We start from the raw sequence: 25,303 nt of genomic DNA, 5'->3' as shown, positions 1-25,303 counted from the left end.
GTACTGGTTTTAAAGTTATATGTAAAGATCCCTAAGAAATTGTTTGAGAGTGTATTATCTGAACTCAGAAGTATGTATTTATTCTCCATTAAGTTTTGAAGGATAGTCTCATCATCTGATCTTTGCCTATGGTTTCAGTCTCCTTAAATTCTCTTTGATTATTGTAAATATAAGGGTCTTTATTAAAATTATTACTTTCTGGCCTGGTGCCCTGTGAAGAATCAGATCTTAGTTTCTCAACCCAAAGACCATAACAAATTTCATGATCTGGTAGTCCTGCTGCATATTCCTTTCCTTTTCCTTTCGTGTTTACATTGCCCCACAGCAGGCATTGCAGAGTAACCAAATGAATGGAACAGAACAAAAGGTGTGGGTTTGGTGGTGTCATTTCTGCAGTGCAGCAGTTTGCAATCACATGGCTGATTAATGGTGGCACAGAAATGGGGTGGGGGGCAGTGAAGTGCTGGGTGTGCACCAGCTAAAATTTGTCTGGTAAACTATTTCATTTAGAAAAGGGAAGAGATTTCAGGTGGAGATGCATTAGACAGTCATGAGACAATGGAAGAGAACTGTTGAAGCACTGTTGAGGTAGTGGCAAGATTTAAAAACCAGGAAAAAATAGTTTTCTTTTTGCTTGTGCAAATCTGGTCCAGTTCTTATTTCATATGCTGGGTGAGGCCAGTGGAAAAAATAAAATACAATTAAATCTTTTGCACAACCTGTTTAAGTAGTTTCAGATACTGTTGTAAATGCAGCAACCTAAAAATAGTGACTGCTACCAACTCTAACATGTGGCCAGCTGTGGTTTGAGTTACAGGGAGTACTTCACTTTTTACCCTGTGTCACCAGCATCCCTCTCTCCCAGTCTGCTTTGCAGAAGAGCTGCAATATAATCCTATTTTCAGTGGGAAAGCACAGACATCTACTGCAGGAATACCAATGCCCATCCAAGGGTGCTCTTCCTCAGGAGCTGCCTTTTGCCTGAGTTAATAGCTATAACTTTACATGAATGGTTTTTTTGATATATGTGATAACTTAGTTCGGAGCCTGTAATGTTTTTCATGAGCTGTGCTGACTTTTGCTTTGACATGAGATGTTTGGATGGCAGACGTCTGCAACTAATTGGCATTGGTGGGAATGGAGCTGAGATACTTCTAAACAGTGAACTGTTCTGTACTTGGTATTATATCACTGAATCTGTGAAATAGATGTGAAGTCACAAGTTGAAAACAATAGCTGGTATAACACCTAGCAATTCTGAGAAAATAGTTTAGCATTCTGCAAAGCCACCCATTGAAAGCAGAATACTTAAGTGATTGGTTGTTTTCAGATCAGTCCTTGCTGATCATTTTGGGATTGAGAGTCAGACTTTGATTAAAAGATCATGAGCAATTCACCCTGGCAGCTGCAAACCACAGTCAGTGATGCTTAAGAATATGAAATCCTTAGTGCAGAGCTGAGAAAATGGCAACACTTGCAGGTCAATAGGTATTGTTTTAAAATGCAGGTCTACCAAAGATGAAGCCAGAGCAATTTGGGTGTCTCTACTGAATTAAATGATAGAGCCTTTGAACAAATTAAAATTAAGGTTGATAATCTATCCGGATTGAGGTAGAATATTTAGCAAGAGGTAATGTGGAAGTTGTCCGAACTGCAGAAGAGATTTATATATCTATCTCTTACAGCTGCCAGTGGTGGACACAGCATGAGTGGTACTGAAAAGATTTTTATGCTGAAGGGAAGTATCGCACCTTCGGCACTGATGTAGGGGTTGGTGAGTTTTACCTGCTCTTGCACCTCGGACAGGTACCGAGGCTGTCTCAGCAAGGCAGAGCGGGACTCGGTACAAGCAAACGCCTGGCTTGGAGCCAGGGACGCGGGGAGGGGAAGCGGCAGTGTGGGAAAGCAGAGGACAGGGATGTCAGTGTTTGAGGGATGCAGTTGCGTCCTGAAGGCACCCGTAATGCCGAGCTGACAAAGACTGCGGCTAATGCAGACGAGCTTGTGGCAGGCTTGTGTTGTCCGTCACGGCCCCGGATCCGCACCGGGCAGGGCCGGGCTGCCGGGGCGGCCCGGGAGGCGTGTGCCAGGCGGTGCCGTGCGTGCCCAGGCAGCGCTGGGCGAGGCGGAGAGAAGCGATGCTGTGCGGCGGCTCCGCGGGTGATTAGCGCGGCTGGCGGGGCGGGGCGGCCCGGCCGGACCCACCCGCGGGAGGCGGCCCGGGCGGGGCGGGCGGGCGGCCCGCGAGGCCGTGCGGGCCCGGGCGGCGGGAGCCAGGCCCGCGGTAAGGGGCGGGCAATGGGGCTCCGGCGCCGCTGCCCGTGAGGGACCGCAGCGTTCATGGTGAGCGGAGCGGGGCAGCTGCGGGGCGCGGGGGTCGGGGCGGGCGCGGACTTGAACCGTTGTGGGTGAGCCCGGCCTCGTCCGCTTCTCAGTCGCCGCACCGAGTCCGGGGGAGAGGCAGCTAACCGGGACGGGGATTCTCTTTGTGCGGGGCGGGGCTCCGCCGGGATGGAAGGCGGCAGCGCAGCTCTGCCAGGTGTTCGGGGTGTCGGAGCGTGGGGGCTGCAGGCTGGAACCCGGCCGGAACCCGGCCGAAACCCCGGCCATCCCTCCTGCCCTGCCCTGCTGCCGCCCCTGGAGCCAGAGTCCCGCAGCCCCCGGCGTCTGCCGCTCCGGCAGCCAGCATGAATATTTCATATTCGGCTCTGTCGGAAAGTGGCTGCCTTCAAACACGCAGGGCCAAAACAAGATGACCTTGATAGAGCAGTTTGTGTTATTGTAGGTTCGGTTCTGCCGTGCTGCTGGAGCCTGGGGAGGCTTGGCCGTGTGGGAAGTCCCACAGCGCTCTCCCGGGTAGAGCCGTGGGTCTTTGAGCGCTTGCCCTGGGTTCTGGAGGGTTATTTGTGTCTCTCGGCAGAGATTGTTGAGGATCCCTTTGTAGGTTGGCTTGTCTTTTTTTGAAGAATCGCAGAGAATCACCACAGTCAGAGCTTCTTGCATCTTAACTGCAAAGCTGGCAGGTTCCACCCAGAATTAAACTTGGTTTCAGGAGGCGTGTTTCTGTGGGTTTTCTTTGTTTAGTTTGGATTATTTAAATCATTGCTTTAATCTACAGCACGCTCTTAATAGAACATCTTCAAACCCTTGTTCAGCTCTTGTGAACAGCTGAAGGCGAAACCTGGAAGAAAGCCTAAATGATCCCAGTGATAAGGCTGTATTTTAAATTGTAAACGGTCAGCTCATCCTAAATTGATCCTAAAATTAACTTGCAGCTGTATCAAGTTAGTAACCCCTAACTGCAGCATAGCATTTAAACAGATCCTGAGTTATTTGTACCTGTGAGAGATTAGAGTATGGTTTAAAAGAAAAAGCTTAAAATGAGCTATTGTGTAGCCCAGCCTATTGCAATATGCCTGTATGTGCAAATACTTGCACTTGCTCAGTCAGCAGATACTCTTAATATGAGTTTGTGGAGGCTTCAGTGTGCTTCATTGCTGTATCATACATTGTGCTCTGAAATAGCATTCACTTCTCACTGGAGTAAAAGATAATTTTCATGAACTTTTGTTTTCTGTGAATTTTGGGGTGTTGGGTTTTTTGTGGGGGGGACTGGGGTAGGACGTTTTGTTTTGTTGGTTTTTTTTTTAAATTTTCCCTTAATAAAAAGCAGTCTTGTAGATAGTATCACAAGAGGACATTTTTATTCTTTTTTGGCTACCACTGAAAAGGATGAAATTGGTACAAAGGAATCATACTTGTAATCTGATCAAATGTGCCACTCCCATTTTTGTGCTGGTCTGGCTTTTTTACTGTAGGGTAGTGCTGAGTAGAACACCAGTGAATACTTGCTGAAATGCAGGGTGGGCTTTGGCTCTTCTGGGAGGTTTGCGTAATTGTCCCGATGTGCTGATACTGTAACTAGCATCCATATTTAGAAATAAAACATTTTCTTAACCAAGAAATTCTTGTAAGGAGATGTGTAGTGATGATCTGGAGAACTTTTTGCTTAGCTGAAAGGGATTTCCAAATCAATTTGGGTATTCAGAATAAAATTCCCATTGCAGCCCAGTGTGGACATTCTTTTCTCGCTTTCCGAAAGCAATTTTGCTCTCCAGTTGGCTTTCAGTGAAAGTAGACCCTGAATATAATTTTCATAAGTCAAAATTAAGCAGCTTTTCTGGAGTTTCTGCTATAATAAACAAGGGGTGCATATGTTTTAATGTCAAATTCTGAGATGCTTTAGGGAGTAAGAGAGGTTAATATTTGACTATGTTAATTTGTGAAAAAGGGCTCATTAAAAAAAATCAGTCTCTTAATAGAAACTGGGAGAAAGAAAAGCCATTTGCTTCATTGCTATCAGCACAGTGGATTTGCTCTGCAGCTGGTGCAGCTGAAGCCCATTATGATGGTGCACTTACACTCTAGTCACTCTCAGTTGTTTGCTGGTGCAAGTTACCAGTGTAACCTGTGCTTTCTCAATATGCTCTCTACCTCAGTATTTTTTATAGTAGTATTTTGCTTATTTTTTTTCTGGAGGTTTTTTTAGTGAATGGCTTTGTCAGCATGAGCACTGCCTCTTTACTTGACAAAGCTAGGTACTAGTCTATAGTTTAAATGCATTTTCCTTGGTTCTTTTCCTTGTTTTCCAGCTGATGTTCATGCATAGCAGTATTAGCTGGTATTAATGAGCCAGACATTCCAAATTCATGACCATGTTTCCCATTACAGCAATGTAGTCATCAGTGGATTGATTGTTGAGGCAGTGCCCAGTTAATAGACAAGGAAAAATAGGGATTTTCTGTGTCCTGAGGGCTGCACAGACCTGTACCCATGAGTCCCATGGAAGTAGTTTGAACGAGGATTGAACTGCACAACACAGAGTAGAAGACCAAGGCTCCACATTCATGCATCATGTCTTGTTTTCATCCATCCCCTTTTTTAAGGTGTGATTGGAGACAGCCTTTCTGGAAGGGATGGACCCTGTTTTAGTTGCTGAAACTAAATTTCACTGGTTGGAAATGCTGTATCTCATGCCCAAGGAGGTTTTTGTGAAATGGAGAGGTTAGGTTGAGAGAAAGAAAGCAGAACCATCTGAGGAACTCTTTGTGCTAGCAGGAAAAGGTCTGTGGCTGGAGCACTCTTCATAGTGCTCATTGATAGCATACATTTGTGTTTTCCTAAATTTTATTTTAATAGAAATGGAATAAAAAAGTTGTGCATTAAAGCCTTTGAGTTTTGGAAGTGGCAAGAATCATTATAAAGTTGAATGTAGAAGTAACTATGTGTAATGTGGATGTGATTTTTCCTTAGGACTGTTTGACCATGTTTGTTGTTTGTGTATCACTGATACTTTGCATATTTAATGTTTGCTGTAATACTTCAAGCACTGAAGTACATGGAAGTTGTGTAAAAGTTGTTTTATCCCATTAGGTCATGAGTTTAGTATACTTTCTTTTAAACCAGTGTTTGTAGGGAAAGTAAAAATAAAATGGTACCTGAATGCCAAGTCCTCTGCTGTAGGTCAGGGTGGTGCAGTAATCAAGGGTCGAAGGACCCTGAGGGGTGAACTCTCCTCTCAGTACAGAGTCTGCTTTAACCAGGTTCTCAGGACTCATCCCCCTGAGCTTTAAATGCTTTCAAGGTTGGGAATTTTGTCACAAGGCAACTTGTCCCAGTGCTCACCTCCTCTCCCTGCAAAGCCTTTTCCTCTGGAGGCTGAGCAAACCTGGTGCTCTTGGCCTCTCTTTGTGTGGCACTTGCTCCACACCCTGACATCTCAATGCCTCTTTGCTAGCCTTGCTCCAGTGTGTCAGTGTCTGATTACAGACACAGGTTAACCTGTTATGCTCTACTGTGATTTAGGATTGTCCAGGGCATTGTAGCAAGTGTGATCTTTCTGTCTAACAGTGATTTTAACCTTTTATTCTCTCCTCATTGTTGAGCTCTTGCATATGAAAACAGCTTGTGTAGGAGAAATCTTACAATGGGATTTTAAGACATGGAGCTTGTGGTCACTTTTTACTTTAGTTTGAAAACAGTGTAAATTAATAAAAATTTAAATAGGTCCTATTTTTGTACGTCAGAAAGTACCTGCTATTTGTGAAATCCTTCTTAGTAATACTTTGTAAAAGCAGGCTGTCAGCCAGAGGAACTTAAGATGTGTTTACAAACAGAAAGAATGGAAAAAACATTTTGTCGGTGTTTTCAGTGTTGAGGTTGCTCTAGTTGAAAAGTTTCAAAGGACTGTAGTAAGGCTGAGATGTGAAAGCATTGTCTTAAAAATTTCTGTAGATCCCATTTTAAATTCTCAAGTGCATCATCTTGGTGCTCTGCACTCATGTGAGTTTCCCTGTCCTTTTCTTCTCTAGGAATATGAAGAAAAAACTGGACGAGCTCAGAGACCACTCTCTCCTAAACAGAATGTGAGGAAGAATCTTGATTTTGAACCACTCTCCACTACAGCACTTATTTTAGAGGACCGACCAGCGTAAGTTTTGGAAGTGCCACAGTGAGGGTCTCTTTAAAACCTAGCAAGTATTTTCTAACTCAGTGTATTTGCTTACTCTAACCTCAACAGATAATTTAAAATCTAAAGTAGATTTTTTTTTCTTCAGACTAGTGAATATGAAATTGGTGTGATTATGAGACAAATTATTCAAACAGAAAGAACTTTATTTTATAATAAAAGTAATGGCTTTTTGTGAAGGGAGTTAATTAGGATATCAAAGTTTTGAGTAATTCTACCTCCTAAACATGATTAAAGGATTTTTATTTTCCATGAGATAACCTAAGCACAAAAACAAAGCTGGTATATTACTAAAGAAATTGAGAAGCAAGAATACAATGTCCTGTTTACACAGAGAAAGGCCACACCTCCATAAATAATGAAACAGTATAGTGATTGCTCTGCAGGGAGTTCAGCATCACATTTTAAGGGTTGTCAAGCACTTGATGAGTTGTTTCATACCTTTTACTGCAAGGAGATTTTTGCATATGCAGGGTGACTCCAAAGCGATTTACCAGCAGCTGCTTTACCGTGTTTTTCTCCTGAATTACACAAATTGTCATGCTTAGTCAGTTTATGATTATGAATGTGAACTGGCTTTATGGGTATGACATCTGCATTTTTAGTATAGCTGTGCATTGATATGAATAACTGGCAAAACATAGATCTGTGTTTTCATCAACAAACCTGTATGAAAAATGCTCACATCAAAGTAGTCTAATTGTAGGGTTACTTAAGGAACTTTCTGGCTTGGCTGATGGACTGTGTGGCAAGACATTGGGAGATGTAGAAAAATGTAAGAGTGATTATTTGTTATAGCAGGCAATGCTATGTTATTATATCCAACTGGAAACAAAGTGTACTAGGTTATCTGTTGTATTTAAAACTTGTCTATTAAAAATCTCCTTTTTATGGGATAATCTGAGTAGTACAGTGTTCATACAGATGAAGTTAGTGTTACATTACAGGGAATGTTCGGATTTTGCTTTCTTTCCTACTGTTGATAGAGTAGGGAACTTGTAGCAGAAAGGTATTTTTAAAATTGAAGACATTAGAAACATCACTTCTTTCATCTAATGGGAAAACTGCTCTGGACAGCAGTGCTGTTATCTGACTCTTACTAAGGAATCTTTTTTCATTGTTTACCTACACTTTGTATACTATTTTTTATGTTTACCTATTAGTCTTAGAGTAGTTTCCTTTTTAATACTTCAGACAGAACAGTGGAGTGAGATTATTCTTTTTTCAAAATATCCGCTCTTGATTTCACACTCATTTGTAGGGCTTAGGTAAAACTTCACAGTATAAAATCAATAAATATTCCATGGCGCCTCTAGCTTCAACTGGAAAAAGCATTAGTTGAATTTTAATAGATACTAAACACCATCTCACATGTTTGTTGGCAATGTTAAGACATAGAACCAGTAATTTGTGTGGTAGAATTTAAGTTATCAATACTTGTCTTCTTTCATCTGGTTTTCCTTTCCAAACTTCCCCTAACTTAAATAATTTCTAAAGACTTGGTTTTAAAAAAAGGCTGCAGATCAATTTACCAAAGTGAAGCTGGATAAAGAGATTGGTCTCTCTGGTTAACAAACCAACATTTCACCAAAGTGAAAATTTGCTTTTGTTTTTCTACTAACAACCTTGATTTGGAAAAGTACTTGTGGGCCTGTATGACGTGCTTATGTGTAAATTACAGGCACTGTGATTACATAAATAGTAATGCATGCTAACTGTTAATGGTGTTGGGAGCTGTCAGCTGCCTGATGTGTGACACCTTACAGGAGCATGAAAGTGAATTTTTGCATAGCTTTTCTATTAACCAGAGATATAAACTGTTCTAGGAATAAAATACAGTGTTCTACAGTACAGAAGAGCAAAATAGTTAGTCATTTCCTGTTTTGATGTTTTGCTGATGCTGTAGCTGTAAGAGATACACATGGTTATGTTCATTACAAATAGGATTAGCTGAAAGGTCGTGTGTTCTGACATATGAACACATGTATTTGTATGGCAAAGCCTTAATCACAAATCAAAATGTTTTGTTAGTATTAAAAAATGGAGAATATTGAGGATGACTCCAGTGGCACTTGTTGCTCTAGAAGAGAAGGGAAGGAGTTAACTCTTTAAAATAGAAATGGAGTTTCAGAGAGCAGGAAAAGGCTGGGTTGGGGAGTCATTACATGTGGGTAAAGAAAGTTGTGAATGTAACTCTTAAACAAGGTGAACAGTAAGAAAGAATACAGTCCTGTATCTTACCAGTTCAAATCAAAAGCAGCCAGTTTTGTATATACCAGTGTATTCTCTCCATGAAGACCAGCCTGTGGGTTCAGTTGGTTTAAGAATAAAAATGCTGAAATTACCAAACGTAAGGAAATTACTCAGCGTATTTGGTGTATAAACGTAGTCATAGCTGGTCAGTGTTCTTCCCTTCTGCTGACTCTGGCAAAAAAAGATTCTTTCCAAGGATCTGTTGTTCTGCTCTTTGACTGGATATTTTGACAGGAAGCAGAGTGTGCTTTTCCTTTAGAAGTGTCTAGAATTTTATTTAGACAGTCATGCCAACTGTAAATATTATTTTTTTAGGAACCTTCCTGCAAAACCAGCAGAAGAAGCCCAGAAACACAGGCAACAGTACGAAGAAATGGTGGTTCAAGCAAAGAAAAGAGGTGATGGAATTTCTTGTCTTCAGATTCGAAAAGTATAGGGATATTTCTAAACCTGGAATGCACTTGTGTCAGTCTGTTGCTCTGTAATGTGAGGGATCTCTGCTTCCTCTCAAAGAAGGATCACTCCCAAGAGAGAGGAACAAAGGTAGTTTTGTTGAAAAGCCCAGCCCCAAGCTGAAAAGAAAATGGTCCTAGAATCCAGCAGGAAATAATTTTTTAATCCATAACTCTTAAATGAGTGATTGACAAACTCATTATTTATAGGTTTAAAAACTCAGTAATATATTGAAGTAGATTGTTGGTCAAATTAGTGAAGACTGGACTTGAAACTGCAGGATATTTGTCAGTTTCATGCTGGAAGCAACCTATTCAGGCTGTAGTACATAAACACATTCCACACAGGAAGATGTATGCAGTTAGGTTCATTTGATAATCTCACTTAAAATTTAAAGCTTTCTCAAGGATTTGCTCATAATTTCTTGCCTGATGATATTTTTTGCAGAAGTGTCTTAGTAACACTGTACCATGACTATGAGGTAGAGGTGATGGTTGTGGTTTCTTTTGGCTGAAATTTTTGACCATCTGGGTTTTCTAATTCAAAACAAGCATTGCAATAATAGGAGATTTGGACTTGAGTTTTGCATCCAATGGAGGCTACTGGAAATATATTTTTCCAGCTGGTCACACCCTTGAACCGTATGAAGCAGTGAAAAGGGTATATGAACACAGGACTTAACTGCAGAATGCAAGTGACACACTAATAGAAGTATCCTCTTGTGATCTTGAACATCATGTACCTACCAGTGAAGTTCTGCCTTCATGTGACTCCTGTTCAATAAATCTGCTACTTTATGTGTAGTGTAAAGGACTTTCCCTGTTCTTTCACTGCATGTAGGGTGGGTGGATTGGGGAAAATGGGATGACTGTTAGGTGATGGACCAAGTCCTTGTTCTGTCTTCATTGAACTGGAGTATGTCATTCTGCCCAGATAAATACCATGACAAACCCATTTTCCCTGAAGCCACTCCACATGAACAGCTTTGCAGGGTGATACATTGCCAAGAAGTCAGGAGATCAAAGACTGTAAACACCCTCTTGTTGGTTAGAGAAAAATTGAAAGCCTGCATTTCAGCAGGCTTGCAAAGGGCTTGTGTCAGGGCTGGAAACATTATGAGGCAGTTGCTATGGTTCTGCTCAGGCACAGTTTCTGTGGGGTTTTAAAGTGGATCCATCAGGTAAAATGTGTCCATTCCAGAGACCTTGTTCATGGTACTGCTTTTCTTCAGTGAGTTCTACTTGCCAGGTGAGCACCTCCTCATACTGTAGATAGCATGTGAATGCACACCCATGTCCTGCTGTAGAGACTGCCTGCATTTGTTTAACAAATTTGCCAGTGAAAAAAGCAGTAATTGATAATGCAGGAAGAAATACTGAGTGATAATTCAAACTGCAAAGTACATCTAAACTAGACATGAAATATGTTTTCTTCCTAGTGAACTGAAGTTTTCCATTTGGTGTGTGTAACATTTCGATTATCCATATGTGAAGTAGAATCAGAAATGTGGCTCTTGTGATTTCATGACAGTATACCTAAATTGTAATAGAAGAATGAAAACAAAATAAAAATTTGTATTAATTTGGCCTGTAGTTTTGAGTCTGCCATAAAAGGGGTGGGGCTTTATTAGGAAATACTCTGACCTGTTCTGCTAGGTGAGGCTGTTGACTGACTGAGGTGTTAATTTAAAGTTAATCGTGTGGTTAGATTTGAAGAGTCAAAGAAGTCATACATTATCCAGTTCCCATTGTCTCGTCTGTGGAAAATTAAACTTATAGTTGCAGTTTGTTCTTTCTTCACATTTGCAATCACTGCTCAGCTTGCTGTGTGCCTGGGAAATTTTCAGCATTTGAACAGTCCACTGTACTTAGGGAGAACACAGTGTGCTTTACATGGTTTCATAGCCATGGCTAACTGAATATTTAGTTTCTGGTTTTATTAACTTAGAGAGGAAATTCCTTTTTTGCAGAGCTTAAAGAAGCCCAGAAGAGAAAGAAACAACTGGAAGAACGCTGTAAACTGGAAGACAGCATTGGCAATGCTGTTTTAACTTGGAACAATGAAATCTTACCCAACTGGGAAACTATGTAAGACAGTATGTTATATTGAGTTTTAATTAAAATTGCAGTGCATATCCTGAAGAGAAGTTGCAAAGTTAAGAAGCATAAATTTTAAATGATCTTGGAAACTTTTGTTAGAAAATCATTCTTGAACAGCTACAAAAGAAATAAGCAACATCTTTATTTCTGCAAGGTGATTGGAAGTGATGCAGTGCTGAGTCTTATTACTTTAATGAAAGCTCAAGGTACTCAGAAACTGTGAAGCACTGAGGAGTGATCTGTGGTAGAGAATGTAAAAGAATAAGGCATAGTACTTGAACATCCATTTATCAGAAATGAACTTGACTTGAGCTTTCCTTGACTGAGCTGTTAATGCAATATCAGTGTAGATGGAGGTACGTGAATGGTTTATGAAGCCTCTTTAAATCTAGAATGGTATATATGCTGGAATAATCAAATGATGAAAAAGAGAAATAGGGAAAAAGTTATTTATATTAAGTGCTGGAAGATTTTATTCAAAGACATGGCACAGCCAGTTGATAAAATGCCTTGGTGATCTTTGCTAGTCATCTTAAAAGAACCAACCCCCAGTGCTCCAAATACAGGCACCACAACATAAACTATAAACCAACAACACTCAGAACTTCAATTTGCTTAACAATGAAATTCAGTTATCCTGAGAATATATATTAAAAAGACTGACAGAATTTGTTGGAAAATGTGTTTCTGGAGAACTGAAGTGTAATAAACAAAATCTAAACAAATTGTAGATTTACACGTTTGTCTTTAGTATTTGAAGATGCATCTGTTATGGTTGCTGTAAAAATTAGGTTACCTTTTCCTTTATTGGTTTATAAATTCAGTAGTTCCCCAACGTATTCACTGTTTTACATTTTAGTTTTCAGAATCTGCTGAGGGATAAAGGGATTGTTGTGGTTTTACCACTTTTCATTTGTGCTTAGGTGCTATTTTGTTTCTCCTCCTCCTGGGCTCCCAGATTGCTGAATGTCAGCTGCATCCATTTCAAAGCCTGTTTAAGACATTTAAAATGTCTTTCAAGCTCCCACCTAAAAGTTAATCCTTGTCACATCTTTGTGCAATTTCCAGAGGCATGGAACTGCAAAGCTAGGTGGGAAGCTGCATGTCTTTGCACAGCAGGGTGATGGCAGAGGGCAGACTTTCATAACTTGTTCCTGTATTTAGTCTTGTATGGAGCCGTCCAGTCTTTAGCATAGGCAGTGGCATAGGTGTGGAATTCCTTTCTATTTGTTTACTTTTTCCCTGTGATTTTTGCTAATCAAGTGTGGCTGCAGATTATGTGTATTGTGATTGCTGTGCTTCTGTCAATAGAAAGCCTTTACATTGGAAGGAAAAAAGATTTCCTTTGCAGTTCAAAGCAAAATAGTACCAAAGAATGTGCAAATTGTATTTTACTTCTTGGGCCACTGATGTTCATTTGGGTTTGAATCCCATCAGCAGTGACAGGATGATACATTTGCAATTCAGCTGGCAAGGAAGTGTTTCTCAGAATGAGCTGTTTTACTTTGAGCAGGTGTTGCTCGCGTAAAGTCCGAGAGCTGTGGTGGCAGGGCATTCCCCCGAGCGTGAGAGGCAGAGTCTGGAGCCTGGCCATTGGAAACGAGTTAAACATCACCCACGGTGAGGCTGCTGCTATCTCACAAAGTGAAATAGCAAGGGGACATTCTTGTGTCTGTTGTGGTGTGGGGGTGAGGAAATGTTAGCTCGTTATGCTTTTTTTGTGCTGCTTTGATGTGTTTTGTTCAAAAATACAGCGTCTTTTAATCTTGTAGCTGTTCTAGGACTGCTGCTGTGAATTGTTTCTGAGTATTGCTGTCATTCTCTTGCTTTGATGTTAGATGGAGATGGTCAGAACTAATGACTCAATTTTTTTTTCTTTTTGAAACATAAAATTGTTGTTAATTTTGAAATGCCTATGAGCATATGTATAGTGTGCTTCCTTTGATTTGAAGTAAGACAACAGATTTGTAAGAGATTACCAGACCCCTGGCAAGATTTGTACTTTGATTTGTGAAAATAGAAATAATCTATTACTTCTGAGTACAGAAAAATTCAGCTCTGAAAGACTAACTTATGTAATTAATTCCAACATGGAAATTGGAATTAATTCTGCCTGTACTCCTGCTGTATTGTGCTGCTTTTCTGTGCATTGCTTAGTCACCTTGGGTATAATTCTTACATAATTTGCTAGGCTTTCCTAATTATCCATTCAGCCTGTAATTTTGAACATCAGTGTTCTGCAAGAAAAAGCAAATATTTGAATGTAAAATGCAGTTTAGATTGCCTTTACTTTTCACTTAATTTGAAGTTACAGGTGAGTAGAACAGGTCTTTCAAAACTGTAACCCAGTTAGAAGTTCTGATACTGTTAATGCCTAGGGCAGCATTGTCCACGTGGTGGGTGATTAGTGGACATGAGCATGTGCAAATAATGGACTTGGTTTTGTATTTTTCTTTCTCCAGAACTATATGATATCTGCCTGGCTCGTGCCAAAGAGAAGTGGCGATCACTTAGTACAGGAGGGCCGGAAGTAGAATGTGAAGGTAACTTTTTGTAACTTAATTCTGCTGTGTTATAGAATAAGACATATTGTAAACTAGTTCCTTAAAATGAAATCACATATTTTAAACAAACAAAAAAAAAATCAGCTCTAAAGTTGCGTTCTGGTAAAAACAAAATGTCTTTTTGTGAAAGCAAGGTATAGCTGTATTTTTCTCAGTGAAATTCTGGTGCCGTACAAAACAAACTTGTTTGAGCTTTTTCAATAAACAATCTCTGGGTACAGTTCTTACTTTGATGCAAATTTGTAGGAAAACTAAAATAGTAGTTTGGGGATTATCACTGGAATTGGAACACTAAAATACTTTTCTGCATCTATAGTTTTGGAATTGCAATTGAGGTTAGAGCAAAAAATTGCATTCTAGTCCCTTATTGCAACTTTGAGCTCAAGTCATTGGTGTGTTTCAGAGAGCAGCAAGTTTTTTTTTTTTTGCAGATGAAGTAGTTTGAGATTTACTAATTGAAAGAGTTGACTGTTTTTGAGAAATTAGGCAGCTACATGCAAATGATTGAAGTTGCCTTCATTAAGTAATTATACTGAACAGAGAAAAAAAGGACAAGACAACCTTACATACTGGCATTTTTAAGCAGAAAAATATTTTTGATTGGAAATTGCCACTTTGTTCCTTTGAGATTGTTTATATCTCAAATAAGAACACCTAGTATGTTTGCAGCTTCCTCTTGCACTTCATTTTCTGGAGTGTAGGTGCTCATGTGATTGATGCTCATTGTCTGTTGGCAGCTTGCTCAGTAAACAGCAATAGGTAATTCCCAACTCCACAGAACAGACAGAATATCAGTAAGACATCTTGATACCAGAATGAAGACTACTGCTATAGGAATATACTTGGTGCAGGATCTGTTCCAGTTATGGAGACTGCATTATAGTATCAGTTACAGGATCTACAAAGGCTAAATAAACATGAAGCTGAAAGGAGAGTAATAGAGATAGGTGGCATCCATCACAGGCTGCCACTTCAGGACTTGCCTCTTCCACCTCAGCTTTTTCACAGAGACAGCTACCTCAGGATCCACTGGGAAGCTTTGTTGGTGGTGAGGGGTCACAAGTTAACAGGCTTGTGTCTGTCCAATGGTTTGTCAGCAGATACACAAAAAGTACCTGGCCTGCCTTGCCCTGTATCTTTCCCCACTTGATTTCAAAACATATTGAGGGTCACTGGGCACTGTAGGGTTGCTCTAGGTCAGGACATACTTTCTGTTTAGCCTGTCTGCTGAATTTCAGGAATTGCTCTGCCTGTAGCCTTATTCCCTAGCTCAAAATACACAAACTGTGCAAAAAGTAAACCTTGCTGGAAGACAAAAACAAGAGCGAATGTTCACTGAATGTTTGTAATAAATGTAGTAACTTTGGCTTTTGCAGATGCTGGTTTTTCTGCAGCTGACAGAGAAGCAAGCTTGGAGTTAATAAAATTGGATATCTCAAGAACATTTCCTAGTCTCTGTATATTCCAACAGGTAAGCAATGCTAACTTTTGTCTTGACATGTTGAGGAAATTAGTTTTACGTATTCTGGCCTGTCCCTTGGTTGGAACAGGCTATAGAGTTCTGAATGAGCATGCATCTTGGGAGGATAAAGTTCCCAGAGATATTGGAAAAATAGAAGTAACCTAGAGGAGAGTTACATCACGGTGCATGCAAAACCCCAAACAGTTTGGTAATCTCTGATTTATCTAACATAGTTCATGCTGGTTTCTGTCTGATGAAGTGATGCAGGTGACTGTTCCAAAGTCAGTGAATCAACATTGCTGGTTATAAATACACAGTGAGAGAGAACATCTCAAACAAATGGGACTGATCACCCTTTTTTTGGTTTGATGCAAAACTGATTTAGTTTGTATTGTTTTGATGAGCTTACCAAAGTGTGCAAACTGCTTTTGGTTTAGTGACTCAGTTTAATCAGATTTTGTCCCTCTATGCACAGATTTCAGCAGCCCTCTAAAAGGTTTAGATTGTGATAAATCAACAATTTTAGGCAAAATTTTCTCCGTTTGGAAAGTCTCAGTCATTTACAGTACTCAGTACAAGATATGGCAGCAAGATATGTAGTCAGCAATGTGAAATTTGTTTTAGCTGTGCATGTCCTTCCCAATATGCTCATTCTGTGTTATGGCATGTTGTTGACTTTTGCCTCCAGTCTCAGAGACAATTATGTGGTTTGCATTATTGTTTTACTTCCTTGGCACTATTGCCAGAGTGCTGCTGAGCTGTAAGGAATCTTAGTCTTGCCTTCCTATTGTATCAGTATTTAATATCTAATCAATGTATTGGATGAACTGTATGTATTTATAATAAATGGGTTTGAAGAGTTGTTTCATTCTGTTATTTGGAATAGTTCAGCTGTTCTGAGCTGCATTGGGAAAGAGTATTACTGCTACTTTGTCAGCAGTAATAGAGACCATCTGTAGCACTGAGGGTTTTTAACATGCTTGTTGTATAATCAGATGTATTGTGCTGTTTCTCTTTAATTATAGGGTGGTCCTTACCATGACACATTGCACAGTATTTTAGGAGCCTATACTTGTTACAGACCTGATGTAGGCTATGTAAGTAAAAAATTTATTTTTTCAGGGGTGGGGAGGGAGATGTTTTTAGGGGGAGGAAGGATTTAATTAATTAGTCATTTTTAGACCTGTATTAAATGGTTTGGGGGGGTATGTGTGTGCTTTTTTCTATTCCAGTACATGCTTGAGAAGTGTGTATAACATTTATTTTGCTGGATTTAAGCTTTTTACAGGTTAAGTAATTGGAAAATCCATATTTGTACTGAAAAGTACATAATTTGAAAATTGGAATCCAAGACAAAGTGTAGTTATGTCCCTATTGTCAGCACCAGTCTTACTGAGACTGCTGTTGAGTTGAAATGATTGTTATTTCTGTCCCTTAGCACTGTGAGTTTCTGCACCAGTCTCTAAAGCAATGCCCATTGAAGCTCCATGAGCTCAATCATAGTGTTTGAAGTAGTGATTATGAGAGGGCTGAGTGATTTTGTGTAGTCTCTGTGTGCAGAGCAGGGTTATACAGAGAGGCTTGTTCTTTATTGAGGAGCAGTTTTAGCCAAGGCAGGTGTAGAGAGGGAACATTCCTGCTTTGTAGGTAGCACATAATGCTTGGCAGGAGCTGCTGAACATGACTGCTGGGAATGAGACAAAGGGCAGATCAGCTGCTGTGCCTCATGTAGCCCAGCAAGAACCTGTTGTGTTGGGAAGGAGCTTGTTCCTCAGGTTTGCAGGAATGGCAGTCACACCTTGCTCCATGTGACTCACAATGGCAGCACTGCACCCTCTGGCTGAGAGAGGTTTGCCTGGGTTCCACACCAGACTGTAGAGAAAGGGAACAATATCAATAAAACAAGAGTATAGTCTTAGAATGGTTTTGTTTATCAAATGACTCAGTTTTTAACTGCTGGTAATTTATTGAAAAACAAAAGTACAGGCTTTGTCTCTAGCATCCAAGTTCAGCTTTCCTCAAATAAGGATCTGGATGACCCATTCCTGGGAGAAAATGGATTACTTTGAAACACCTAATTGTTAAAAATAAAATCTTTATTCTGTATATTTGAAAATGTTGTCAACCAAGGCTATCCTAGGAGTTCAACTTGGAGCCTTTGAAAGAAGACAACATGGGAATTGTTAGCTTCCATGCACTGAACATGTGATATCAAGGGGCATGTGGGTTAAAAAGTCCTACTTTTCTGAACATTTTTCAAGATGCAGCAGCTCAGTGAGTGCATCAAATACTAGTGAACATGAGGAAAAATGAGTCATTATAATAAAATTACTGCTAGAGAGTAACTCTTCTCCTTTCTTCAGGTGCAGGGCATGTCGTTCATAGCAGCTGTATTGATCTTGAACTTGGATACTGCAGATGCCTTCATTGCTTTTTCTAACCTTTTAAATAAGCCCTGTCAGATGGCATTTTTCCGTGTGGACCATGGCCTTGTAAGTATGCAAAAAACCTGTAATCAACATGCTGTGGATAATTAAAGGGAAAGTTTAAGAAAAGTTTAAAAAAATAAAAAGTTATTATTTCAGTGGCTTGGAAAAGAAGTCAGAATTTATTTTAAATCAACACACTTTATTAAAAAAAAAAACCAACACACATATGCAGAATCTCTCAAAAAAGTCAACCCAAAGATCACCCTATCAACCTTTTTGAAGAAGACGTGAATGAAATTGTTGAGTAGCTATTTTATGATGCTCAGAGAATAGTTAAGAGAATATTGCTGTAGGTGGTTCTCAACAATGCTGCAGTTGAAAGCTGAAAGCACCTTAATGAAAGTGTCTTGAAAGCACTTTTTATCAGAGGCTAATAGGTTGCTAAAAACAGACTGTTGCAGGGAGAACCAGGTTTTCCATATCCCTGTAGCAGCTGTGTTTGAGTCCCACAGGCTGCTTTTCAGAGAAAGAAACCTCTCACCTCGCAAGTTTTCACTGGGAGCTGATTCCCTTATTTTTTTAGAGTCTCTAAATTCCACTAGCAAAATAAGACACAGCTGCTCAGATGTGGTTTTAATTTACTTTAAAGGTACTTTTGGGCAGAGTATATGGCATTCTGTATTTCATTCTCACCTCTTAGCCCTATGAAAATAGGATCTGCCTCTTAAAGGGTTCAAATGCAAGAGAATGAATGATGACAACAGTCACTGTTGTGGTTTAAAAACTAGACAATAGAAATCTTATCAGTATTCCTGCTGGAAAAGTATTCCCTGTTCAGTTTCTGAATTTTGTCAGTTGTAAGTACCATGGGAAAATGTGCCACAGGGCAGCAGCATTGCTAGGAGCAGTATCAGCTATCTCCATTACAGTACTTGGAAAAGGAGGACGTGCTCATGCATTCAGTGTGGAAATATGGTTTTTGTGAAGATGGTTTTGGAATTGAATTGGATAGAATTAGATAAATATTTTTTTAGCTGAGCTAGTGGAGTTTGCAATTCTTTCAGATAATGCTGTTCAGTTCTGTTAGGCTGGCCAAATAGGGATATGGGATAACTGTGTGCTTACAGAGGGCAGAGATGGTGGTACATGAAATATTAATGTCCTGAAATCAAATCCATGATTTAACCACACAAAGGAAATGTCATCTAATATTTCAAAGGGACTAGTGACACCTGAGTGAGACAGTTTTTGCTTTCTGTGATGAACATACTGATCTACAGTCTACCGTCATCTATTTGTGTCAGCCTTATAAGCAAATGCTGATTTTTTTTTTAATAGTAAATTAACCAAAAATAATACCATTGTAAGTTAGTTGTGTGAATAATATTAATTTATGCAGGTTTGTCTTGACTTCTTTTGTTGGTTAATTTTATTAAACAGTATTTTTTTTATTACCACTAAAAGGAAGAGTCTTGCTGAATGTTGATTTGATCAAAATACTGCTTGTACTGCTGCCCACATTTCCATCAATAGAAATGACTGAAGCAGTTATGTGTAAGGTCCTGCCTCTGCAGTACTTCTGAGTGTAGGAACTTCAGTGCAAGTGTCTTATAGTGGTGCCAGCAGATTCTTTTGAAAGTAGCACTGTCTGATGCATTACCTGATTCCTTCTTTATGCTCACAGGTCTCATAGGTGCTTGGATTTCATGCATTTAAAAATCCACACTGGGGAGCTGTTTCAGGGGTACAGTTCTCTAAACTGGGTTCCTGGATTTCTGGTGTCTTGTTTGACATGAAGCTGTTTCTCTGTAACCGAAGTTTCAGAGATTCCTGTAGTTTCAGTTATTTCTCTAGCATGCACCCATCTCTGACTGAAAACCTTGTAGTGACTACCGGGCTGAGGTGTTTATTTGTCACTGTTAATGAAAGTAGTCCATCATCTGTCATTCAGAGGAAATGAGAAATACTTCTGTAAAGACATTAAAAAAACCTGGGAGATAAAGTTTCCAATAAGATCCCTTTTCTCTTTACTGTCATGATGTTTTGGGGAAAAGTATGCTGTTGCAAGTCATCCTTTGAAGAAATCACAGCCTTTCTTTGTTGCTTTTATTGGGATTTGTATTACTGAATCATTCAAGGACTTTGCTTAGCTTTCCTCCCTATAGTGTTAGGGACAGTGATTAAATAATCTTTTGGTTTTGACTCTTGCTTGAATTGGAAGATATTTTTAACATGTTTTCTGTTAATAAATTTGACTAAATACTTGAATTCTAAAATAGCATAAAAGTCTTTGTGTTAAAAACAATGAAGTTGAGGGGTTATGATGTCAGAGAGTTACAAACTGTTTCTCTTGCATAGATGTTTTGTCCCAGTCTTTGAATTTTTTGTGTGAAACTCGTATCTTCCTTTTTGCAAAAGAAATGCCTATTATCTAAATGTAGAATGTATGGTGTTATGTTGGTATTAGACTATTAGAATAGCTCTGCTATTAGATTAGATTGTGAATTATGACTGGAATATACTGGACTCTTCACTGTTGCTGTGGCATATTAACATTATTTTAGTTTTGTATTTCATTATGTTCCGTTGGGTCTTGGATTTTATTCAGTACAATATTAAATTACTGCCACAAGCATAAAACACCATTCTGTTATAATTATTTTGAGAAATCAGCCAAAAACTTCCCTCCTGCTGCTATTTTTCTTTCCAAAGGAAGCTGGCCAAGACCCAAAGAAATTGTTACATTGTTTAGTATAAGGATCATGTATAGAGTGGATCTTAAACTCTTAGTGCTTGCTGATGCTGCCTTTTATGTAAATGCTTAGCTGTTTACAGCATCATGTAATTCATTGATCCTATTTTTGAGGGGTGTTAATCCTACAACAGATAATACATTTAAGCTTATTAATAACACAGCTAACTGCTTTTCTCTCCGTTATATTTTCCCAGATGTTGACTTACTTTGCTGCATTTGAGGTATTCTTTGAAGAAAATCTGCCAAAGTTATTTGCCCACTTCAAAAAAAATAACTTAACTCCAGACATCTATCTAATTGATTGGTAAGACTTGAAAGAGTAATTACTAATTTGAGTGGTATACAGCTCCATGTCAGTGTTCATGACAGAAATGGGAACATTCTTACCTGGTTTAATTTTGTTCTAAGACAGAGGCTTTATTTTTTGTTCAGTACTTGAGTTGTCAATCCAAATCATTCCCACTTACTTCTGTGATGTTTAACATTTGCCTAACCTTTATTACTGTACTTGTGTTAAGTTGGAAGCTTGTTTTGAAATAATGCTGACCTTCTGAGAAAATTTGTCTGTTGCATGTGCAGGTGTGTACCAGGACTGTCTATTCAGAAAATATTTCCAGGCTTGCATTTGAAATGTGTACTTTGTCCTGCACAGATTGGGAAAAGTGTAATTAAAATGTGTCCATACAACATAAAACTCAAAGCTACAGAAAAGCTATTCCACTTAGCAGATGGGCAATTAGAGTCTTTTTATGAGATGAAACTGTCTTTCCTTTAAGTTCTAGTATAGTCAGAATATTTTCCTTAGAGAGGGACAAAGATCTTATCTGCATTTCTGCCAAATTTCAGTGAGGTATTATGCACTCCAATTTGAGCACTTGGATTTATACCTATCAGACCTTGGTTTGGGGCAGTTAGAAAGTTTCTTTTCAGAAAGACTTCATTGTCAGTTTTGGGATGACATGAAAGATTTTTTGTGAAAAATGGATTTGCCCTTACTTTGCTGACAGTTTCTTCTGTTGTCAGGTGTCTGATAAATACCATAAGAGAATAAATTCCCAGTGGTAACATTGGGATTTTTTCCCTGAGATTAATGAGCTGTTCTTCTGGAACAGCTTATTATTCTGGAAAATATTTGTAGTGTTAATGTGATTTTACCTGAACATCATTGGCAATACCATGATCTTTAAGACCAGTCTTTTTTTTCCCTGCAGATGCAGGAAAGCTCTTCTTGTTGTCCTTAATGTCCTTTGGTTGATTCAGCTCCATCCAAATGGACTTCTTGTGCTGCCTTTGCTTGATTTGCATGGTTTGTATGAGGGTGGTGTAACCCTCTGTGCAATAGGCATATACAAACCATGGGCTTTGTGATTTGCCTGTTACACTGGGATTAAACTTTAATGCATCATGTGTAGGGGAATTGTTGGGGATTGTAATGAACAGGCTCATTTCTCCCAACATTTAATGGGAGAAATACCATGGGAAAACTGACAGTATTAAACTGAAGTAGATCTATGCACAGAGAATAGAAAAAGTACTAGGATAAGACAGAAGGGAAGAAAGAGAGCAGAGGCTGGTGTGTACAGTGATAAGAGGAAAGATGTTGAAATTGTATGCCTCAGTGTTGTGAAAGCCTGTGTGTGGAGAAAGCAATTGAATAAAAGGGACATCAGAATAAGATGGCTGTAAACATCCATGTGGGAGAGTAACTGGATAAACAACACTGAAATCACCAGGTTATTGGATTTTTAATGGACAATAATGTCAATAGCAGTCCAGAAATTATCTCAGCCTGTTACATGACAAGGATAGTCACCTTACCAGCAGGGACACAGACTAGGCAGAGATATTTAATGCTGTCTTCACTTTGATTTTTAACAATGATGATGATGTGCTTTGGGGGTCCCAGAGCCCTGAGCTGGAAGGCCATGGCTGTGAGGATGATAGACTTCCATTCGACCCTGAACTTGTGGGATTTGCTGCTCCAGCCTGATGGTCTATGGGGCCTGATGGGATTGATCCAAGAGCTGGCAGATATCATAATGAGATCTCTGTCAATGATTTTTGAACAGTCTTGGGAATCTGGAGAGGTTCTGTTTGTCTGGAAGCTGGCAAACATTTCCTGATTTTCAGGAAGGCTGTCTCTGGAAATGAAAGGCCTGTCAGAGTCACTACAGTAACTGGTAAAATTATGGAGCCATAAGGTTATTCTGGAACATATTGAAAGACACCTGGAGGATAGCACAGCCAGCTGTGCTTTCATGAGGTGAAAGCCCTGCTTCACAAACTTAATTTCCTTTTATGACAAGGTTACTCCCCTAGTTGGGTAGATGTGATAGTTTTAGACTTCACTAAAGATTTTGATAGCATCTCACAGTAGCCTCTCCAGATTCTGCAGCTGAGATGGAGCTATCCTGGATGTACAGACAGACTGGGAAGTGAGATGCTGGAAAGCAGCACCACAGAAAGGGACCTGGGGGTCCTGGTCAGTGCAAGTTGAATGTGAATCAGCCAGGAAAGCCAGCCCTGTCCTGAAGGCATCAGGCACAGCATGGCCAGCCAGGCCAGGGAGGGATTGTCCTGCTTTGCTCTGCACTGGGACAGCCTCACCTTGAGCCATGAGGGCAGTTTGGGGCACTGCAATGTAAAAACCATAGTTTGCTATTAGAGAGTGTGCAAAGGAGAGCACTAAGGATGGTGAATGGCATTAGAGGAAGCTCTGTGAGGAGCAGCTGAGGTCACTTGGTCTGTTTGGCCTGGAGGAGACCTCACTGCAGTTACAGCTTCTCTGTGAGGAGAAGAGGAGGGGCAGGCACTGATCTCTTCTCTGTGGCAACAGTGCATGAAGCTGTGAAATTCAAACTAAATATTAGGAAAAGATTCTTCTCCCCAGAGGGTGGCTGGGCACTGGCACAGGCTCCCCAGGAAGGTGGTCAGAGCACCAAGCCTGGCAGAGTTCAAGAAGCTTTCAGACAGTGCTCCAGGCACATGATGTGATCCTCCAGGTGGCTCCTGTGCAGGACCAGGAACTGGACTCAATAATCTTTGTGGGTCCTTTCCAACTCAGGGTATTCTGTGATAGAATGGATTACTAATTGAATATGATGCTGTCATAAATAAGGTGATTGCTGTGTAGGAGGAACTAAAATTGAGCATCCTCATGGTACAGGCATGTTGATGTCATGCTGTTGTTTAACTTTGCATTGTAAAGAAGAAATCCTAAGAAACAGTAGCAGAAATTAGAGATTTTGAAAAAAATGCTGTTTTGATAGGAGATTGAAGGTTTACATTCCTTTCAGTAATTTTGTTTTGATAGAATACTCTTTATTTATATTTATATTTTTTTGAGTAAACACGTGATTAGTTGTTTTCTCTTAGTACATATATAGGGAAAAAACCCAACACAAAACCAAAACAAACCAAAATGAAAAATGACTGACTTGTGAGTGAAGAACTGAAGTGATGACGTCTGTGTTGAAGTGCTGTTGAAGTCTTGAGGCATATCAGGTCCCCTTTTGTTACCTCTGTGGTGTCAAGAGCACTTGAAAGAGAAGTCAGTGGGGAGTGGCTGTGGATGATGCTTCTCAAGGTCTTTGCATCAGTGAACTAATAATTAACATTTCTTGCTGACTACCTGCATCCATATTCAAGCTGTTTATTTTAATTCCAAGGACGATTTACTGTGTTCCTTCCCATCCCTAGAGAGTTACAGCACTGATCATGCACAGCAATGTAGGCTCTTTGAGATAGACCTACCCAATACTGTATTAAACTTTTTCACACTTGTCTTGAACTACACAGCTCATACCGCTCTGTCTTGGATTTTATCAGACTGTAAAGGTTGTATGTGTGTAAAACTTACATATTTTACTTAAATATATGTGTAAAAATATTCGTGTGTGTGTGTGTCCTGTAGGAAGCAGATTTAGATTTTTTTTTATTTAAATTGCCACTAAGAGTGTGGCTGCAGTGTATTTAAAGTCAGGGAAGAATATGGTACAGCATTGTTTTGAGTAGGCAGACCTTTTGCATGTAGGTAAAAATCTCTGTGAAACAGCCTTGCTCTGACATTACTTTTATTTAAATGAACATTTGTTCTGAGTTCCAAAGGGGATGCCTGCTGTTATTCCGGTGGCTGGTGTGGTTACTGTGCAGGCATGTGTGCAGTAAATCTCTGCTGCTGCCAGCTCTGGGAGGCTCCAGTAGCCAGTGCTGCACACACCAGTTGCTGGGAAACCTTCCTGCTCCTTCCACAATTAAAATGGAGACAACTAGTCTGCTTTGTGCTTCTTCCTGTCACCTGTGCTGCAGGGAACAGCAGTAAAATTGGTGTGCTTAAATCATTTTTGAAGTGATATGTTCCAAGAAAAGGAAATGCTGTAGGTGGACCCAGCTGTGCAGATTTTCTTGGAGCTGGTAGAGGACTTAGGGAGGAAAGCCTCCCTGCCAGTTTAGTTCCACTGCTGCCTTCTATGATGGGAAAACTCCAAGAGCTGAGTAGTTTAATTAAAGGTACTGTGACATGATTATTGGGGATGCCACAGGTGAGGCATCTCATTTAAAAAGGACCCATGTGCTCTAAGCCTAAACTCCAACTGATAAATCTTGTAGAAAGAATTCAAAAACTACACAGGGTTTTGCTTTTTTTGGTAAGTGTAAAGAGGATCAAAAAAAGCCATAAAGAACAATGTGGAGTCAGGTTCACAAAGAACAGAGGGGAAATAGTGTGTCTGAATAGCCCAGTTTTGGCCTCTCACTCTGT

At 39.8% G+C, this 25,303-nt stretch overlaps 1 protein-coding gene across 3 annotated transcripts in view; it reads left to right on the top strand.

Moving 5' to 3' along the window:
• The window catches only part of TBC1D14 (TBC1 domain family member 14), a 63,559-nt gene that overhangs the window by 30,070 nt on the left and 8,186 nt on the right, over positions 1-25,303 (top strand). The window contains exons 1-10 of one of the 3 annotated variants that reach the window (XM_064711738.1): positions 2,041-2,160; positions 6,372-6,490; positions 9,098-9,180; positions 11,205-11,322; positions 12,848-12,954; positions 13,797-13,877; positions 15,275-15,369; positions 16,386-16,457; positions 17,724-17,852; positions 20,739-20,848. In XM_064711738.1, coding sequence (XP_064567808.1) covers positions 9,156-9,180; positions 11,205-11,322; positions 12,848-12,954; positions 13,797-13,877; positions 15,275-15,369; positions 16,386-16,457; positions 17,724-17,852; positions 20,739-20,848 — 737 coding nt within the window. In that variant the 5' untranslated portion in view covers positions 2,041-2,160; positions 6,372-6,490; positions 9,098-9,155. Of the gene's footprint in view, positions 1-2,040; positions 2,161-2,201; positions 2,344-6,371; positions 6,491-9,097; positions 9,181-11,204; positions 11,323-12,847; positions 12,955-13,796; positions 13,878-15,274; positions 15,370-16,385; positions 16,458-17,723; positions 17,853-20,738; positions 20,849-25,303 lie in introns of those variants that run through there. The other 2 variants (XM_064711737.1, XM_064711736.1) reach the window with 2 other exon arrangements.

The sequence above is a fragment of the Zonotrichia leucophrys genome, chromosome 4 (genome assembly GCF_028769735.1).
Source record: "Zonotrichia leucophrys gambelii isolate GWCS_2022_RI chromosome 4, RI_Zleu_2.0, whole genome shotgun sequence".
Classification (NCBI taxonomy): domain Eukaryota; kingdom Metazoa; phylum Chordata; class Aves; order Passeriformes; family Passerellidae; genus Zonotrichia; species Zonotrichia leucophrys.
Note: the sequence above shows the minus strand (reverse complement) of the source record. Positions and strands in the feature narration are given on the sequence as shown.